This window comes from Takifugu rubripes, chromosome 11 (assembly GCF_901000725.2).
Source record: "Takifugu rubripes chromosome 11, fTakRub1.2, whole genome shotgun sequence".
Lineage (NCBI taxonomy): Eukaryota > Metazoa > Chordata > Actinopteri > Tetraodontiformes > Tetraodontidae > Takifugu > Takifugu rubripes.
The window spans coordinates 10425936-10440485 of record NC_042295.1 but is presented as its reverse complement, the minus strand read 5'-3'; the positions used below and the strand labels follow the sequence as shown (position 1 = coordinate 10440485).

Genomic DNA, 14550 nt, shown 5'->3' with positions numbered 1-14550 from the left:
ATAAGTAAAAAGGCACACTGCAAGTAAATCTGTAAATACCTCTGGTGTAAGCCATCACCTACTGGTGAAACCAAACTTCTCCTGATTGTCGTCGGCTTCTTCAATGTGCTGTTTTGCTTTAGTTCAGATTCTTCAAAATTGCTGCAGGTTAATGTGCTCTCGTATGCAGCTCTGCTTACAGCGTGCACCCTAAATAGCTCTGCTGGTGTTGGACCTGTCTGTCATGCTTATAGAAACAAGGCTCACCGGGTCTTGGGGCTGAGGAGAGGAGAGGAGTGGATATTAAAAAAGCCAAACCGACTTCAGCCAGTTCTTAATGTTGTGACATATATACAGTCAGAGGCGTGGTTGATGCAAGCCATTGAGCAGCCTGACGTGCTGCAGGAAATGAAGGTGTCTAATAAAGACACCCTTGACTCCACGAGTCACGAGTGGCTGAAATACAAATGCCTTTCCCACACCACTGTGATGCAAAGACAGTTGTAGTCAAATGGAGACCCAATGCAATAGTGCAAACCGTAACCTTTCTTTTCACTGTCACTTCCTCTGTTTTCTTGGAGACGCAACAAAGGGCAACCAGAAGGGGCCTTGAAATAGAGGAATGATTGCCTAGCAACATATACTACTAACACTGCCGCAGTGGGAGTCCCGCAGGATGGCCTGACAGTGCAGACAGAGAGCAAAATAAGCTGCAACTGATAAGTTTTTGCCCTTTATGTCGTCTTTGTATTTTTATTTGTCTGCACGCAGTCGTCTCAAAGGTCAGACTCCAAACTTCAGCATGTGGATTCAACATCGTCTTTTCAGTGAATACGAATTAGGCACTGCGTGGCATTCTAATGGATAATTTCTCCCTGCAACCACGAACTTGCCAGTGTGTGACACGAACAGAATTACATTCTCTATAAGATGGGTGTGCTGTCTGGGTTTCTGGAACGCTGGCGGTTGCAGAAATGTGTGGTTTCGTGCTGCCACCTGCTGTCTATTTGCAGGTATTTCGGCAGCAATGAAAATGCGTGCCACTGGGGAATAATATAATAACTCACACAGACTGGAAAGAAACCCTATGATGTCATCGTTATAGCCCGTCTTATTACGAATCCAGCAGCAATGAACAGCAGCACCAACAAGCAGCGAATTGTTCGGCATAGCTGTTCACCGGGTACGCAAATGTAGTGCCATGATGGCATTCTGCCAGATGATTGGATTGATTTAAAGCCTTGATTCAAACGAAAAATGCTTCACGCCAGATGCTGCACAGAAGTTCCCTGGCTGTATAGGGTCCAGTTAGCATGCACCAAAAAGAGCTGGTGTTAAAATGTGCCGTTAAATTAGAAATTAATTCGAATATTTAAATCGTTTTTAACTAAACCCTCTACCCCCACACATTTAAGGTCATCTAACATTTAAGGAGAGGAAACCTGGAGTGAAAGATGCTCCTTAACGTATTTCCTGCAAATTAATAGATATAACAATCTTATTAAAACGATGTGATGGATGATTTATGGGTGCAATTAAGTCCCCACATCGGAACTACATTTAAAGCACCTGCCTTCAAATGCTCTATTGGGGTTTTTTTTTCTTTCATTTATAAAATAAAATAATTCTTTTTCTACAGAAAATTTACATTTTGTTTGCCTCATCAGAATTCTTCCGCCGCCTGGGGAGCGCGAGCACAGCCTTGGCCCCGCCCACCTCCCCGTCAGCGCGCCGCGATGGCTCCGCCCCCGCCTCTCGCTCGTAGCTATGGAAACTCGTCGCTGGCAACATCCAGCAGTGTGTTCTGCCTCCATCCTCATACCTCTCAGAGGTGCTGCCGAGTGTGTGCGCTCTCGTCACCGATACGTGACACACTGCAAGATGGCGAATGCGCGCCGCATGGTTTGTTTTGCTCTCTACGTCGGCCTGGGTAAGTTGTTCTCCCGGCTCCTCTGTGACATTAACACCGCCTCCCTCTGAACTCTCCGGGGTGCCTCACTCAGATATGTAACGCAGCGGCCAATGCTAATGTGATAACAGATGTTAGCTTGGAACGAACAGGTTGTGGAGTAACGATGCCATCGCGTTGCAGAAGGCGCTTTTATTGCCGGTGAGACATTGTTCATCAACTAGTACGCTGCGATTTCTTTGTGTCAGTGCGACGTAGTTCTGACTAGCATCATTTTTCGGAGTAACATCTTAATGCATGATTATGGTCCTGCTTGCTAACCTGAGCAAAGCAGCTTAGGAAGCGGTGTTTAGCATTTAAATGTCGCTTTATTCATAGCACCAACTCGAAACCGGACCTCGATTTAGCCCGTGTGTGTGTGTGTTGTTTTTTTTGTCACAAGCCTGAAGCTAAAAACGACGACATCATTTGAATGGAGATGGAAAAGGTAGTAAATGGTAGGAGGACCTGCCGTGTCAGACCTGGGAGGAAGGTTACAATATGTCACAGGCCTGCAAAAGCATCATATAACGCTGCAATTACAAAAGGCTGCTGTGTGTATTATGCATGCAGCGCGACCATAAGTGCACGCTATTAAATCTGGTGGTGTTAACTTAAGCATTTAAGCAGCTCTATTTGTCCCAAAGTGGTAAAGCGTGGTTGATTGACCCGTGGTGATGCTGGGTGAACTGATGATGGACAGTGAAGAATCAGTCATATTCCAGATGAGCAGATGCTGGTGTGTTTGGATCAATGCACCCTCCCCAACCCCAAAGGTTTGCACTTAATGGTCGCCCCTTTGGCGGTGGAGCGGGTCAGATTTAATGGTAGATCGCATCAGAAAGCGTTGGGTTCTTTCACACAGGCCAGCGTGTGAATTAAGTGACTAATGGTGACCATCAGGCAGAGCCCGTCCGGCGCTGAGGCGGATGCAGTCATGCAAACGTGCTTCAGTCCTTAACCAAAATGAATAGTCTACCCTCAGGCCTTTAGGATTATGAAGTGAATAATAATCAGTTTTCACATCATTCATGCTTCGTATCATTTGGGCACAGTGGTGCGTGAATGAAAATTTTGCCTCGTGATTCCACTGTGACGTGAAAATGTTGCACTTTTCGCGTGTCCTCGTCGATTCTCGGTCATTTTGGTGAACTGCTGATTGTCTGAACTACCTGATATGACTTTTGTTCAAGCTAGAATTCACCAATAAGCCGCTGCATGTGAGAGAAATGTGTTTTGCACATTTCCTGTTTACAGCCTAACCAATGTCATTCGTGCGTCCTGGTGAAAGCAGCAGGGGGTGGGGGAGACATCGCTCTCATGTCCTAAACTTACATTTCCCTCATGAGCTTATGACAACACAAATGTTTCCTTCTCGTTTAGAGGAGCGATTAATTGTTATAACAAAGTCGTTACCGTGTGCCGACCATCCCAGTGGTCCCTTGTGTCCGTGTGTGAGCTTCGGAATATTTGCCACAACAAGACTGGAATGTCTGGGAAAGTGTCCTTTTATAGATGACTTTTTTTTTGTTGTTTCTAGCAGAGATGATGTGGACGGACGGGGCTTTCATATTCATGGATAAGAGGATTGTAGTTATTAAATAGCACATGTTCTCTCAGCACAGACCCTAGGTCTATAGACCTACTTTATATGCATTGCAATAAGAAAGATAAAAAAAACAAGCTTTTGTTTAGGCTTTTCCAGCAAGCGCAGAGATTATTTCCCTCATTCAGGAGCACCGTCCTGCCTTTAGCCTACATTCTGACACCATTGTTGTGTGAATGCCTTTATTCTCAAATTGTATTAGTAATTGGGTGCTCTTAATTGAAGGTGGCTTTACGTTCCCACGGCCTCATTTCAGGATCTCGTCCACACTGTGTCTGATTCCCCAGTTTGCAGGACGGGAATTTTCAAATCTGGCGCCGCGTTTATGTAAAACTCCATAGTGATGAATTCGTCTGTGAAGGGGAATCTTTGTGGTGTAACTTTGTCTTTTTTCTCTTTTAGAGAGAAAAAGGGGGGGAGTTATGTGATAAAGACTCCTTTTCCAAAAAGGCACGGCTCCATTAAAACTTTATTAGATTAACGTTTATCTTAGAATAACACACAAGACCCACTGAGAACCGTTTATATCTGCCATCTCCATCGGTCCAGGTTTCAGCTGTGACTTCATGCCAGACTGAAGTGTCACTGAATAGACGCTGCCTGGCGTGCACGTACGGCGAAGGAGCGTCCACCGTTCGGGCTGGTGTCTCCCTGGATGTCCACTCACTGCCGAGCTAAAAATAGCCCTCGATGAGCAGGGTGGGAAAGTCAGCAACAAAGACGGAAGTGAGACCTGGGAGTCAGATCTCGTCAGCGTCCGCAGCTGCGTTTGCACGAGCCCGACGCCGCGTCAGAGGCCACGTTTGCGTCCTACATCCCAGCGGCGACGATCTTCCTCTGAATAAACACCTGGAGCGCTCGCGTTGCCTCAGAGACGTCCTGCAGCCTCTTCAGATCACTAATTTCAGCCTTTGCGCCACATCTGGCACCGCGAAGGCCTTCATTACTCAGCGGGGGGGCTCTTGGACACCCAGCAATTGTTGCATTTAGAAGCGGCGCAGACATCGTTGGCTAAGAACAGGCTGCCAGCTTTGTTCTTCGCATTTCTAATGGCGCGGCGCAATAATTTGCAGGTCTGAAATGGTAATTGTTGCATTTCCCCTAATTTGTTGTGGCACGCTCTTGCTTTGTGCGTCAATTGACATCGCGCGGGCCCAAATTTGAGGACGGAGCGAGATTGTGTCTTTTTCCATTAAAATCTGACATTTACGAAATAGCACGCGTTGCTTCGAGGAGCTCGCTGGTGCACGGGACGTAAATAAGCCGATCTCTCTGCCGCTGTTTATGCCAGGAGGGAAACTGAGGAGGGCGATTAAATACCCTTCGGATTTGAGCACTTTCATGTCTCTGCGTTTAAATTGCTTCTTTGGGGATCTCGATAAAAGATAAATGATGAATAAATCTGCCTTTTTTTGTTTGATTTTACAAATGTAGTGAAATAAACACACAATTATAGAAAGACATAAATAAAAAGGTGATGTTGGCGGGGTGTGTTAAAATGTGTGTGTTAGAATAAAACCATGACAGCTCTGTACCTTAATGGATGACGCATCATCGGGATTTAGAGTTTAACAGCACATTGTTGGCCCTAAATCCGTCTGTTCTCAATTTTGATTTCCACTGCAGGGCGTGGGCCCTTATACTAAAATACACCAGAATATCCCATTATTCTGAACAAAAAACACGCAGAAAAAGGACCTTTTTCTGAGCAGGGATGGGTTGGCGAGGGATTTTGGTGCTTAAAACTCTTTGGTTTGTTCGCGTGTGAATGCTGTGGTCAAAGTTAGACTCTGGGGGGGTCAAAACCTCCAAGCAGAGAGCCGAAGTCAGCATTTTATCATCAGATGAGTCAGTCAAAATGCAGCGTGACGGCTAAAACTATATGAAAAAAAAAACAGCTGTTGAAATTTATGGATATTTTCAAGAGGATAATCTCTCCTTCAGCCGCTCTTCATCACATTATATAATCAGGGTATATCCATTGTGCAGCGCGCGTTAGCATTGCACGCAACAAACGTGCAAGTTTGGGCTTCACGTGTTAATCTTCTTTAACAGAAATGGGAAGTCGCAGTATTAATGAGCTGTGGTAACTCAAATCAGATCCCAAGGCTCTCACCCTCTCTGGGAGCTTCTATATTTGTCACTCTAATCTGCTGTTTATTAGGCACCCTGCCGAGCCGATAAAGCGTGCTAATGAAAATGTTTGCGCGTGCCATCAGGGTTACTTAGCGGTTAGTGACTCACTATTTTGTTCGCAGGTCTCGTCCCCTCATCTCTGGGGGTAATCCTCCGCACCACGGACAAGATCGTATGGGCCAACGAGTTCGAGCGTGAGTTGCTGGAGCGTCACCTTAATCTATTTTGTCACAGGAACGTTTGCGTTTTGCTAATGTCGGAGGCGACCACCTGCTCTCATGCTGTCTGTTTCCTCCGCAGCCATCGAGCTGACCTGTTTAATAGAGTCCATCTCCACAAACAACCCCAGGATCGAGTGGAAAAAGATTAAGAATGGCATCCCCAGTTATGTGTACTTTCAGAACAAGGTATCAGGTAAAGCGCTCGGAGAGTTTCCTCTTTAAAGTCAGTCATTACAGACCCAACTGGCTGCTCAGGGGAGTGAAAGCTACCTTGAATGAACTTGGCAGCGAGTGTTGTTTTTCTCACGTGCTGTGTATGTGAATGAGCAATTGTAAGGACCCCCCCCCCCCCCCCTCTCTCTCTCTTTCTCAAAAAAGGGGACTTGGAGAACAGAGCTCAGCTCAGAGAACCAGCCAACATCCTGATCTTCAACACCACCCGATCTGACACGGCGGAGTACCGCTGCGAGGTGGCCGCCATCGACGATCAAAGGGACTTTGATGAGATACTTATTAGTCTTGCAGTGAGAGGTACGGTCTGTAGAGCTCCACCAAGGACGGGAGGGAGCGGGGCCAGATTTACACTCGCTTGCTTCTGGGCAAAGTCAAAATTATGACCCGCCTCAGAAATCAAAAACTGAAGGTTACGCAACGAGTCGAAAACTGTACGACCCAACGTTGGAACGGGCAGTTAAAGCAGCTCAAGAGCAACAGTGCAAGTTCTCCCATCCGGTCGTGTAAATGAAAGGTTTCTCGGACAGTTTTAAGGAGAGGAAAGTCTTCAACGTCCACGCACCGTCTTGTCTGTGTGCAGTCAAACCTGTGGTGCCGAGGTGCAGCGTGCCAGAGGCCGTCACAGTTGGAACCTCCACCGAGCTGCGATGCCTGGAGAACGAGGGCTTCCCCGCTCCACAGTACCGCTGGTTCCACAACAACGAGGAGCTCCCCCTGGAACCCAAAACCAGCCTGAAGTTCGTCAACTCCTCCTACAGCATAAACCCCGACACCGGAGGGCTGGTGAGAAACACACAAGGGGGTTATTTTTGTTGTGTAATACATCAAAAAATAAATGAATAGAAAGAAATGTGGTTCCCCCCATATTCAGAGAAGGAAATGAAGAAAGTAGACAGCAGATGCTATAGCAGAATGCAGCTTATCTGAAGTCCATATGAACAGCTTAATCTGAATAAAACCTTCACCATCATATGACTAATAGCAGGATTAAAGCACGCATGTAAAGATAAGGCGCATGAACAGAGGATGAAGCTCCATCCAGACAAGCAGCTTTTAACTTTGGCTTTATCTTCAGCCAAGCAGCCGTTCAGCGTTTTGCTGACTGTGCGATGTGTCACCGCGCTGAAGCACCGCTCTGAAAATATCTCTCCAGAAATTCCGACGGGTGAGAAAGGAGGACGCTGGGGAGTACTACTGCCAGGCCAAGAACGACGCGGGGCACGCGCAGTGTCACCCCCAGATGATGGAAGTCTGTGAGTGTCCGAACGTCTGAGTCAGTGTTTCCCGGGGGCGAGTCTGTGACCTCACGTAGAGAAACAGAATCCTGGGTTTCGCTCAAACTGCAGAGTCTGCAGGAATACGAGCGGCCTGTCTGTTACGCACGAGCTCCAAAATCAATCACCAGGCCTGGAAACTCTGAAGCTGATTAGCTTCACTGAATTTTAGATCCCTGTACAACAGGACTCTAATACCAGACAATCGACACATGAACTCCAGGTGAAATAAATCCCGCCTTCTGTTGCAGACGACGTGGACATCCTTGGAATTTTCCTCAAGACCTTCGGCGTGGTCCTCTTCTTCTTCTGTCTGGCCGCCTGCATTTGTCATTCCCTGAAACGCGGATGCTTCCACAGCAAAGGCCACAGTGAAAACAAGTGGGTACAACAACGCCGCGCGTCATTCCGTGCAAGGGATTCCTGATTTCTCACCGATTCCCTCTCTTTTCAGCTACAACTGGGCGGCGCCCAATAATGGCGTCGAGTACGGCGACGCCGATGAGGTAGGCGCAGGATTTTCTTAGCGGGGTTACTATCGTGGCCGCTCTCGATGCTAACTTTTGCCAACTTTCCGTTGTTAACAGGGTCATTTTCGCCACAAGTCTTCCTTCGTCATTTGACAGGAGACCCTCGATGGAGGGACATTAAAACGGGAGTGTCGACACGATCTGTGAAGCTGTGGAAGGTTCGAGGTGAAATATGGCACATTATTCTCTGATGCACATGAAAATTAAGTCAAACAACTTGCCAAAGTACTTTTCGTGTTAATGGGTTTTTTTTGTACTGTATCATATTTTCAACAATGAAGATTTTTGTTCCTCGTTTATTCTGTCCCACTATGTGTTTTCGATCACACATTCAAACCGTTTCATAGCCGCCGCCTTCCCTGTTTTTGCTCGGTCGCGTTTGAGGAAAATGCTGGAAGCTGCGTTTCCCCCGCATATCGCCTTTTATAGCTTTTAAATTTTATACTGATCAAACTAAAGTTGCGTTGCTGAATGGCGAGGAATCTTTTTCATAGGATAAACATGTTCTCGTTTGTTTTGTGTGGGGAAGAGAAGAACTATTTTGTATATACTGTAGTTACTCGGGCAATAAGCATCAAATTGTAAACGGCTGAGCTCTGAATTATAAGGCACAATTTATCAGCCTCCCTTATATTTACAGAATATAACACGTATGTATGAGTGTGAATCAGAAAAACATATAATGCTGCAGACTCAATAACTTTAAAGGTGGCGTATGTAGGTCTGATTTCCGAGTGCTGTTTCTGTGTTTAAGTGACCTTCTGTGCTTTACTGATTATTTCGTCAGTATCGGACATGTTGTCCACTCAACTTGTTGTTTATTGTAAATAAAAGCCTACTGTTTTTTGGTTTGTTTAATTCATTGCACTCCATACCTTATTGTACATATGCAAAGAAACCATATGTTGGAAATAAATCCACAGTATTTACTGGTTCGTGTGTTTCTGCAGTGTTGAGCCTGTCATTTTAATCAGTCACGTCAGTAATTTGTGTAACAACTCAGGAACTGCTGTGAAACGTCCATTGTTAATTTGATATCAATTCTATGTCCATGGTATTTTGTTTCTATTAAAACATTTGGTAAACTGTCTCGGAGGCTGAAATATGCTGTGGTTTTGTTTTGTTTTTTATTGTGGACATACTGTCTCAGTCCATCTGCGCAGTAGATTTTGAAGAAATTTAAAGTTAACTTGATAGACATGTAACAAATGTTCCATTTTACTATATCAGTTTAAATGTGTTCTGTAGATTCAAAGTTCAATAAACAATGCAAAGGGCGGCAGATATAGACTACATATAAAAATGCGGAAATATGTGCTGTTCTTCCTTCCACTTTTTGAGTACGGTAGTATTCCAAGGAAGAAACTGGTTTTAACCACACAAGTGGGTAAATTTTGCAATGAGACATTTCACTTCTGCCTACGGAAATGTAAAATATTACACCACTTCTGAATGTTTCAGATAATCAAAAATTACATTTACATACATAAAGTACATACATCTGATGCCTAGAGTATTAAATTTGTATTCCTGTAATGTAATTAAGTTGAAAATGTTGAATAATTATCCAAGTTTCAACTTTCTACAGAGGTACTGTTGCTTATAAATACATGCACTCCCATGCCTTAGGTACGACGCAAATATTGCGCACTTCCGGGTATGCTTTATTTTGAAAGAACTCTACCCGGAAGTAGTTAGGCCATTTGCAGGTGTCGCTACGCCACATCCTGAGCGTCTGACAAGACCCGTCTTCTTTGCTTCCAGGCAGCAAACATGTAATATATGCTCACCTTGTCTTAATATGACACAGTGTGGCCAGTGCAAGGCATTTATGTGAGGTGTTAAAGTCAAAAGAAGGGAATCCGAAAGGGAGAATTCGCTGATGGACGTATTCTCGAGCGTTAGCGCAGTGCTATTGCTATTCGCTTCGTCGTTGCATTGGAGTGTTGACATGTAGCAAAATGTGGATTTTCCTGTAAAACGACCGTGATATTTTTAAGTTTGCTGTTGTGTTGTGTGTGCCGTGAGCTCCAGGGCACACTTTAAAACACAAACCCCGCCAGGTGTCGTCGAATCCACTTTAAAACACCGTTATCGGTGTTCCTAGAAAAAAAAGAGAAAGTTGTCGCGTCGAGATAAGAGTTGACACAGCTGCAACGTTACGATGAGTTTCTTCAGTTTTGGACAAAGTGCAGAAATCGACGTGGTCCTCAACGACGCCGAGACGAGGAAGAAGGCTGAGCACAAGAGCGAAGATGGGAAGAAAGACAAATATTTCCTTTTCTACGATGGCGAAACCGTGAGTGGGAAGGTGAACGTCACGCTGAAGAACCCCGGAAAGAGGCTGGAGCATCAGGGCATCAAAATCGAGTTTGTGGGCCAGATAGGTACGTGAATGAGCACCGGTGTCCACTGCAATGCACTTTACAATCAAACTTTTTTAGGCCTCATTTGATTATCAAATATTGTAACCCGGCCGTCGATGTTAGGGCGTGTGCACAAATGATTTGACTTCAAATTCATGGAGTAATTTTAAGGTATTTCCAATAATGGTGTGTAGTTTACTTAGTTATAATAGTTGTCTTTTATGACGTCCAGTTAAACTGACCTGATCTCTAGTGGGAAAAGTAGATCGTGTCAATGTTGTTCCCCTCTTTCGCCATTTGCAGAGCTATATTACGACAGGGGAAACCATCACGAGTTTGTCTCCCTGGTCAAAGATCTTGCCAGACCAGGTGAAATCACTCAGTCGCAGACCTTTGACTTCGAGTTCACCCACGTCGAAAAACCTTACGAGTCCTACACGGGTCAGAACGTCAAGCTGAGGTAGGTCTGATCGTTGACCTTTTACTGTCAGTAAAATGAGTGACTGAGTGTCACTCTTTAACTTTATATTCAATCAGAAATCCTCCATAGTTGGTTAGTGGGCTTTTCTTAATGGCTTACTTGTTTATGTCCGCTGGCAGATATTTTCTTCGAGCCACCGTGATCAGAAGACTCAATGACATCAGCAAAGAGTTGGACATTGTTGTCCACACACTCAGCACTTACCCTGAACTCAATTCCTCCATTAAAATGGAAGTGGGCATTGAGGATTGTCTCCATATTGAGTTTGAATACAACAAATCCAAGTAAGGGTTTTTTTTTTTTTTTAAATTAATCTGTATACATTCCCCCCTCCCACATGAATTCGTGCTCAAGATCATTAAACTTCACTTGTACTTCATCAGATACCACCTGAAAGACGTCATTGTGGGGAAAATCTATTTCCTGCTAGTCAGGATTAAGATCAAGCACATGGAGATTGACATCATCAAACGGGAGACGACGGGCACCGGTCCGAGCGTCTACCACGAAAATGACACCATCGCAAAGTACGAGATCATGGATGGAGCTCCAGTCAGGGGTAAACCACACGTCTGCGCCGCTTGTCATTCCACTCCTGAAGCATCATTCCTAATCCGTCCGCAATGCCTCTTCGTCTTAGGCGAGTCCATTCCCATCCGGTTGTTCCTGGCTGGCTACGACCTGACCCCCACGATGCGAGACATCAACAAGAAGTTCTCGGTGCGCTACTACCTGAACCTGGTGCTGATCGACGAAGAGGAGAGGCGCTACTTCAAGCAACAGGTGAGAGAAGGCGGCTGGTACGGTGGAGTCTGGCTGATGTCTTTGTCCTCATCTTTCCTTCTGTCTACACCACGTCCTCCTTTCAGGAAATCACGCTATGGAGGAAAGGCGACGTGGTGAGGAAGAGCATGTCCCATCAGGCCGCCGTCGCCTCTCAGCGGTTCGAGGGGTCCGCGGCTTCGGAGAGCGCGCTGGAGCAGGCCGCAAAGGAAGAGAGCGGGTAGAGCCTCATCTCCTCCTGAAGACTCATCAGCGTCTGCGTCAGTGTCCGAGACACCCGTCACCTGTACAACATCCGGCCGAAGCAGCCGTTTTTGCTTCCCCCCCCACTCATGGCCACAGTTGGGATGAAGAAGGGAGGCTCACGTGAACACTAGAACAGTTTGCATGAGGCGTTCCGAGTGGCTTCAGGCTGCTGGTCTGTCATATCTCATTAATCTTTGTTTTTTCTTGATGGGAATCAGATTCAGTGTCTCACTTTGTAACACAAAGTCTTTCATGTGAAATTGACTTGATAAAATAGATCTAACCTCTTCGCTGTTTTTAACCTGTTATTTTATACATTCCACCTTAAATAATCACATTCCTAACATTATTACCAGGCCAGGAAATCAAAGATGTTTGCACTGCTATGAATCGCTGTTCATGTTCTCTTTTGGCCTTTTTTGTGGAAACTGGAGTTTTGTTTGTTAATTAGAAAAAAAAGTATAATTGCGAGCTAATTTGTGAGACCAGCTTAGACCTCTAATCCTCTTCCTGTGTGTGCATTGATGATCCAGCACACGGTGCCACATACGCCACCGCTGGTGTCCACGCGCTTTACCTCGCCATTCCAGTATTGTTGGGGACGGGGAGTCTTCTGTATCCTCTTTATCAGAGACTTGACAGTTGTGCTTCAATGTATCAAGCGAATTAAATCTTCCTGCTTTGAATAGTTTTAGTCTTTTAACCAGAGAAATCTTTAACATTAGAACTATCCATCTTTTGCAAAACTGCTGATTTATTCTTCCATGTCCAAAAAAAGTTGAATAAATTGATGCCAAAATAGAAAAGCTTTGAATTGTGTTGTGACTGTGATACTTTACTCTAATGTCTTCAAAATACTTTTAAGATTCAGCAGAAAAAACCATCCAAAGGTGTTCAGGTGGGTCCAAATCCTCACAGAGGCGCTTTATCCTCCAGACTCACCACAAACTCAAACTCCTCTGCAGAGAAGAACAGCAACGACTGGTGTTGAAGGGAAACATGAAGGACACGAGGCACACGCACCTGGCTGAGCCAGACTTACCGGTGGTCAGCGGCTGCACGGAGAGCCTGGCTCTGGTGAAGAGCGCCATGTCCTTCAGAGGACCTCCCTGAGCACGGTGCTGCAGGTGGTACTTCTTAAGCTCTGACAGAGGGATGAAACGCTTCATCATCCTTTGGTACTGAACGTCAACCTGAGAGAACGCATCAAAAAAACCTCAGCGTGCTCAAACATGAGAACTGACTTGTTTTTTGGTTTACCATGCTCCATTTGGGGTTGTCAGGCTTACTGCTGGCGTCAAAGTGGACGTCTTTCTTATCAAACTGTGTGTGGTCCACATACGCTTCCTTAACGATCTAGATTTTATAAAACAACCAGCTGAAGGTTGAAGTATCTCAGCCAATCGGAGCATCGGCGGGCCAGAAGCCTGACTTGCCTTCATGAGTCCGGCTATTCCCGGTTCCTTGCAGTTGCTATGGTAGAAGAAGGCCAACTGCCCCTTCTTCATCTGCCTCATAAAATTGCGTGCCTGAGGTCAGAGGTCGTTGCTGGTGAGCGTGACATAAAAAAGGCTTGTGGGCGATTTTGGGATGTTTCGGTTCGACTGACCTGAAAATTCCGAACGCCGTCCCAGCAGCTGGTTTGGTCCAACATAGTCTTCAGATCCTCAATCCCGAACTGAAAGGTGAACGAGACCTGTGAGTCCACAGCTGCACTCTGGAGCAGAGTCAGGGACGTCACGACACACCTTCACGTCGATGCCGTTCTCGAAGCGGCTCTCGGGCTCGGACTTCATCAGCCAGTGGCTGTGCTCCGGAGGGTCGTCCGCTTTTACGCTCTCCTTAGATTTTCCAGTTGCTTTCCTTTTACCACCAACAGAGGCTTCTGCCGCAGAGACCTTTCCACCATCATCGGCTTTGCCTGGTGAGGAAACGACCGCCACTTACAAAAGCAGGCAGGATTTGTTACCGTCTCTTGGATCTGCTTACCTGCATCTGCAGCTTTTTTACTCATTCTGGGTCTTTTCTTTGGCGCCATCTTTTTCTGACAATGAAATATTCAATGAATGAATTTATTCCCCCCACTACACTTGTAGCTGTTGTCTGTTATGTCAATCATTCTTCCTGTAAATTGATGCAACATAATCATTTTGGACACCACATTTTGGCTTTAAAATGACAATTGTTTTGTATTGTTTAAATATTTTCATTAATTTACAATTATATTTCTAATGCACTTGGTGGTTTATTCGTTTTCATTTAAATTAAACACAACACTATTTAATTTAAAAAAAAAAACATACTAATGTTTTTTATAGTTTTTGCTGCAGCTAAGTTATAAATTTTGTACCTATATTAGCGTTCTCCTGGTGGATAAAGTTTCTTCCTCTTTTAAAATTTGCTTTACATTTTGACTCTTCAGCACTTTAAACGTAATTATAGTGCATGTTTGTCCAGTAACTCTTACCTTTAGTGAAATAGTGCTTCTATAGTGCGTTGGAAGCCACCAACCAGCTAAAAACACATGTGATGCTAACCAAGCTTAATGTGTACTTGATTTATGTACCAGACACTACCGGTTTCCATCCGTTAGGCAATGGCATACTAGCTCCGGGTTAGGATGTCTTATAACACAATATCAAACCGTTTTCTTTTCTAGGACAGTGTACGAATGACCCGCCTTACTTCGCTTGTGATTGGGTAAACGTGCTCCACCTCCGACCAATTACCGAGTCTCGTGGTAAAG

The 14550-nt window shown here is 45.1% G+C and overlaps 3 protein-coding genes across 4 annotated transcripts; 2 read left to right on the top strand and 1 right to left on the bottom strand.

The window, feature by feature from the left end:
• Positions 1-1748: 1748 nt before the first annotated feature.
• Positions 1749-9027, top strand: jam3a (junctional adhesion molecule 3a). Its single transcript, XM_011608510.2, has 9 exons — positions 1749-1909; positions 5792-5863; positions 5970-6083; positions 6269-6421; positions 6705-6907; positions 7278-7377; positions 7650-7779; positions 7853-7904; positions 7986-9027. The coding sequence occupies exons 1-9, from the start codon at positions 1861-1863 to the stop codon at positions 8019-8021; spliced, it is 909 nt and encodes a 302-aa protein (XP_011606812.2). The 5' UTR covers positions 1749-1860; the 3' UTR covers positions 8022-9027.
• A 579-nt stretch (positions 9028-9606) lies between these two features.
• LOC101067556 (vacuolar protein sorting-associated protein 26B-like) lies at positions 9607-12605 on the top strand. Its single transcript, XM_003968493.3, has 6 exons — positions 9607-10315; positions 10598-10754; positions 10895-11059; positions 11159-11334; positions 11416-11558; positions 11645-12605. The coding sequence occupies exons 1-6, from the start codon at positions 10093-10095 to the stop codon at positions 11780-11782; spliced, it is 1002 nt and encodes a 333-aa protein (XP_003968542.1). The 5' UTR covers positions 9607-10092; the 3' UTR covers positions 11783-12605.
• Positions 12541-14445, bottom strand: thyn1 (thymocyte nuclear protein 1). 2 transcript variants are annotated; one of them, XM_003968498.3, is made up of 8 exons: positions 14272-14443; positions 13794-13848; positions 13553-13725; positions 13414-13482; positions 13241-13333; positions 13065-13160; positions 12847-12997; positions 12541-12763 (listed from the first exon to the last, which is right to left on the bottom strand). In XM_003968498.3, the coding sequence occupies exons 2-8, from the start codon at positions 13840-13842 to the stop codon at positions 12717-12719; spliced, it is 678 nt and encodes a 225-aa protein (XP_003968547.2). In that variant the 5' UTR covers positions 13843-13848; positions 14272-14443; the 3' UTR covers positions 12541-12716. The 2 variants fall into 2 exon arrangements, with proteins under 2 accessions (XP_003968547.2, XP_029699289.1); XM_029843429.1 differs by lacking the exon at positions 13065-13160 and having other exon boundaries at positions 14272-14445.
• Positions 14446-14550: the final 105 nt, after the last annotated feature.

Excerpts from the sequence above, each read along its gene's own strand:
- jam3a (XM_011608510.2), top strand. The coding sequence starts at position 1,861 with ATGGCGAATGCGCGCCGCATGGTTTGTTTTGCTCTCTACGTCGGCCTG. Across the intron at positions 1,910-5,791 it reads TGCTCTCTACGTCGGCCTGG|GTCTCGTCCCCTCATCTCTG; the intron begins GTAAGTTGTTCT and ends TTTTGTTCGCAG. Across the intron at positions 6,422-6,704 it reads TATTAGTCTTGCAGTGAGAG|TCAAACCTGTGGTGCCGAGG; the intron begins GTACGGTCTGTA and ends GTCTGTGTGCAG.
- LOC101067556 (XM_003968493.3), top strand. The coding sequence starts at position 10,093 with ATGAGTTTCTTCAGTTTTGGACAAAGTGCAGAAATCGACGTGGTCCTC. Across the intron at positions 11,060-11,158 it reads TTTGAATACAACAAATCCAA|ATACCACCTGAAAGACGTCA; the intron begins GTAAGGGTTTTT and ends GTACTTCATCAG. Across the intron at positions 11,335-11,415 it reads GGATGGAGCTCCAGTCAGGG|GCGAGTCCATTCCCATCCGG; the intron begins GTAAACCACACG and ends TCTTCGTCTTAG.
- thyn1 (XM_003968498.3), bottom strand. The coding sequence starts at position 13,842 with ATGGCGCCAAAGAAAAGACCCAGAATGAGTAAAAAAGCTGCAGATGCA. Across the intron at positions 13,483-13,552 it reads AGAACGGCATCGACGTGAAG|TTCGGGATTGAGGATCTGAA; the intron begins GTGTGTCGTGAC and ends TTCACCTTTCAG. Across the intron at positions 12,998-13,064 it reads ACAACCCCAAATGGAGCATG|GTTGACGTTCAGTACCAAAG; the intron begins GTAAACCAAAAA and ends GCGTTCTCTCAG.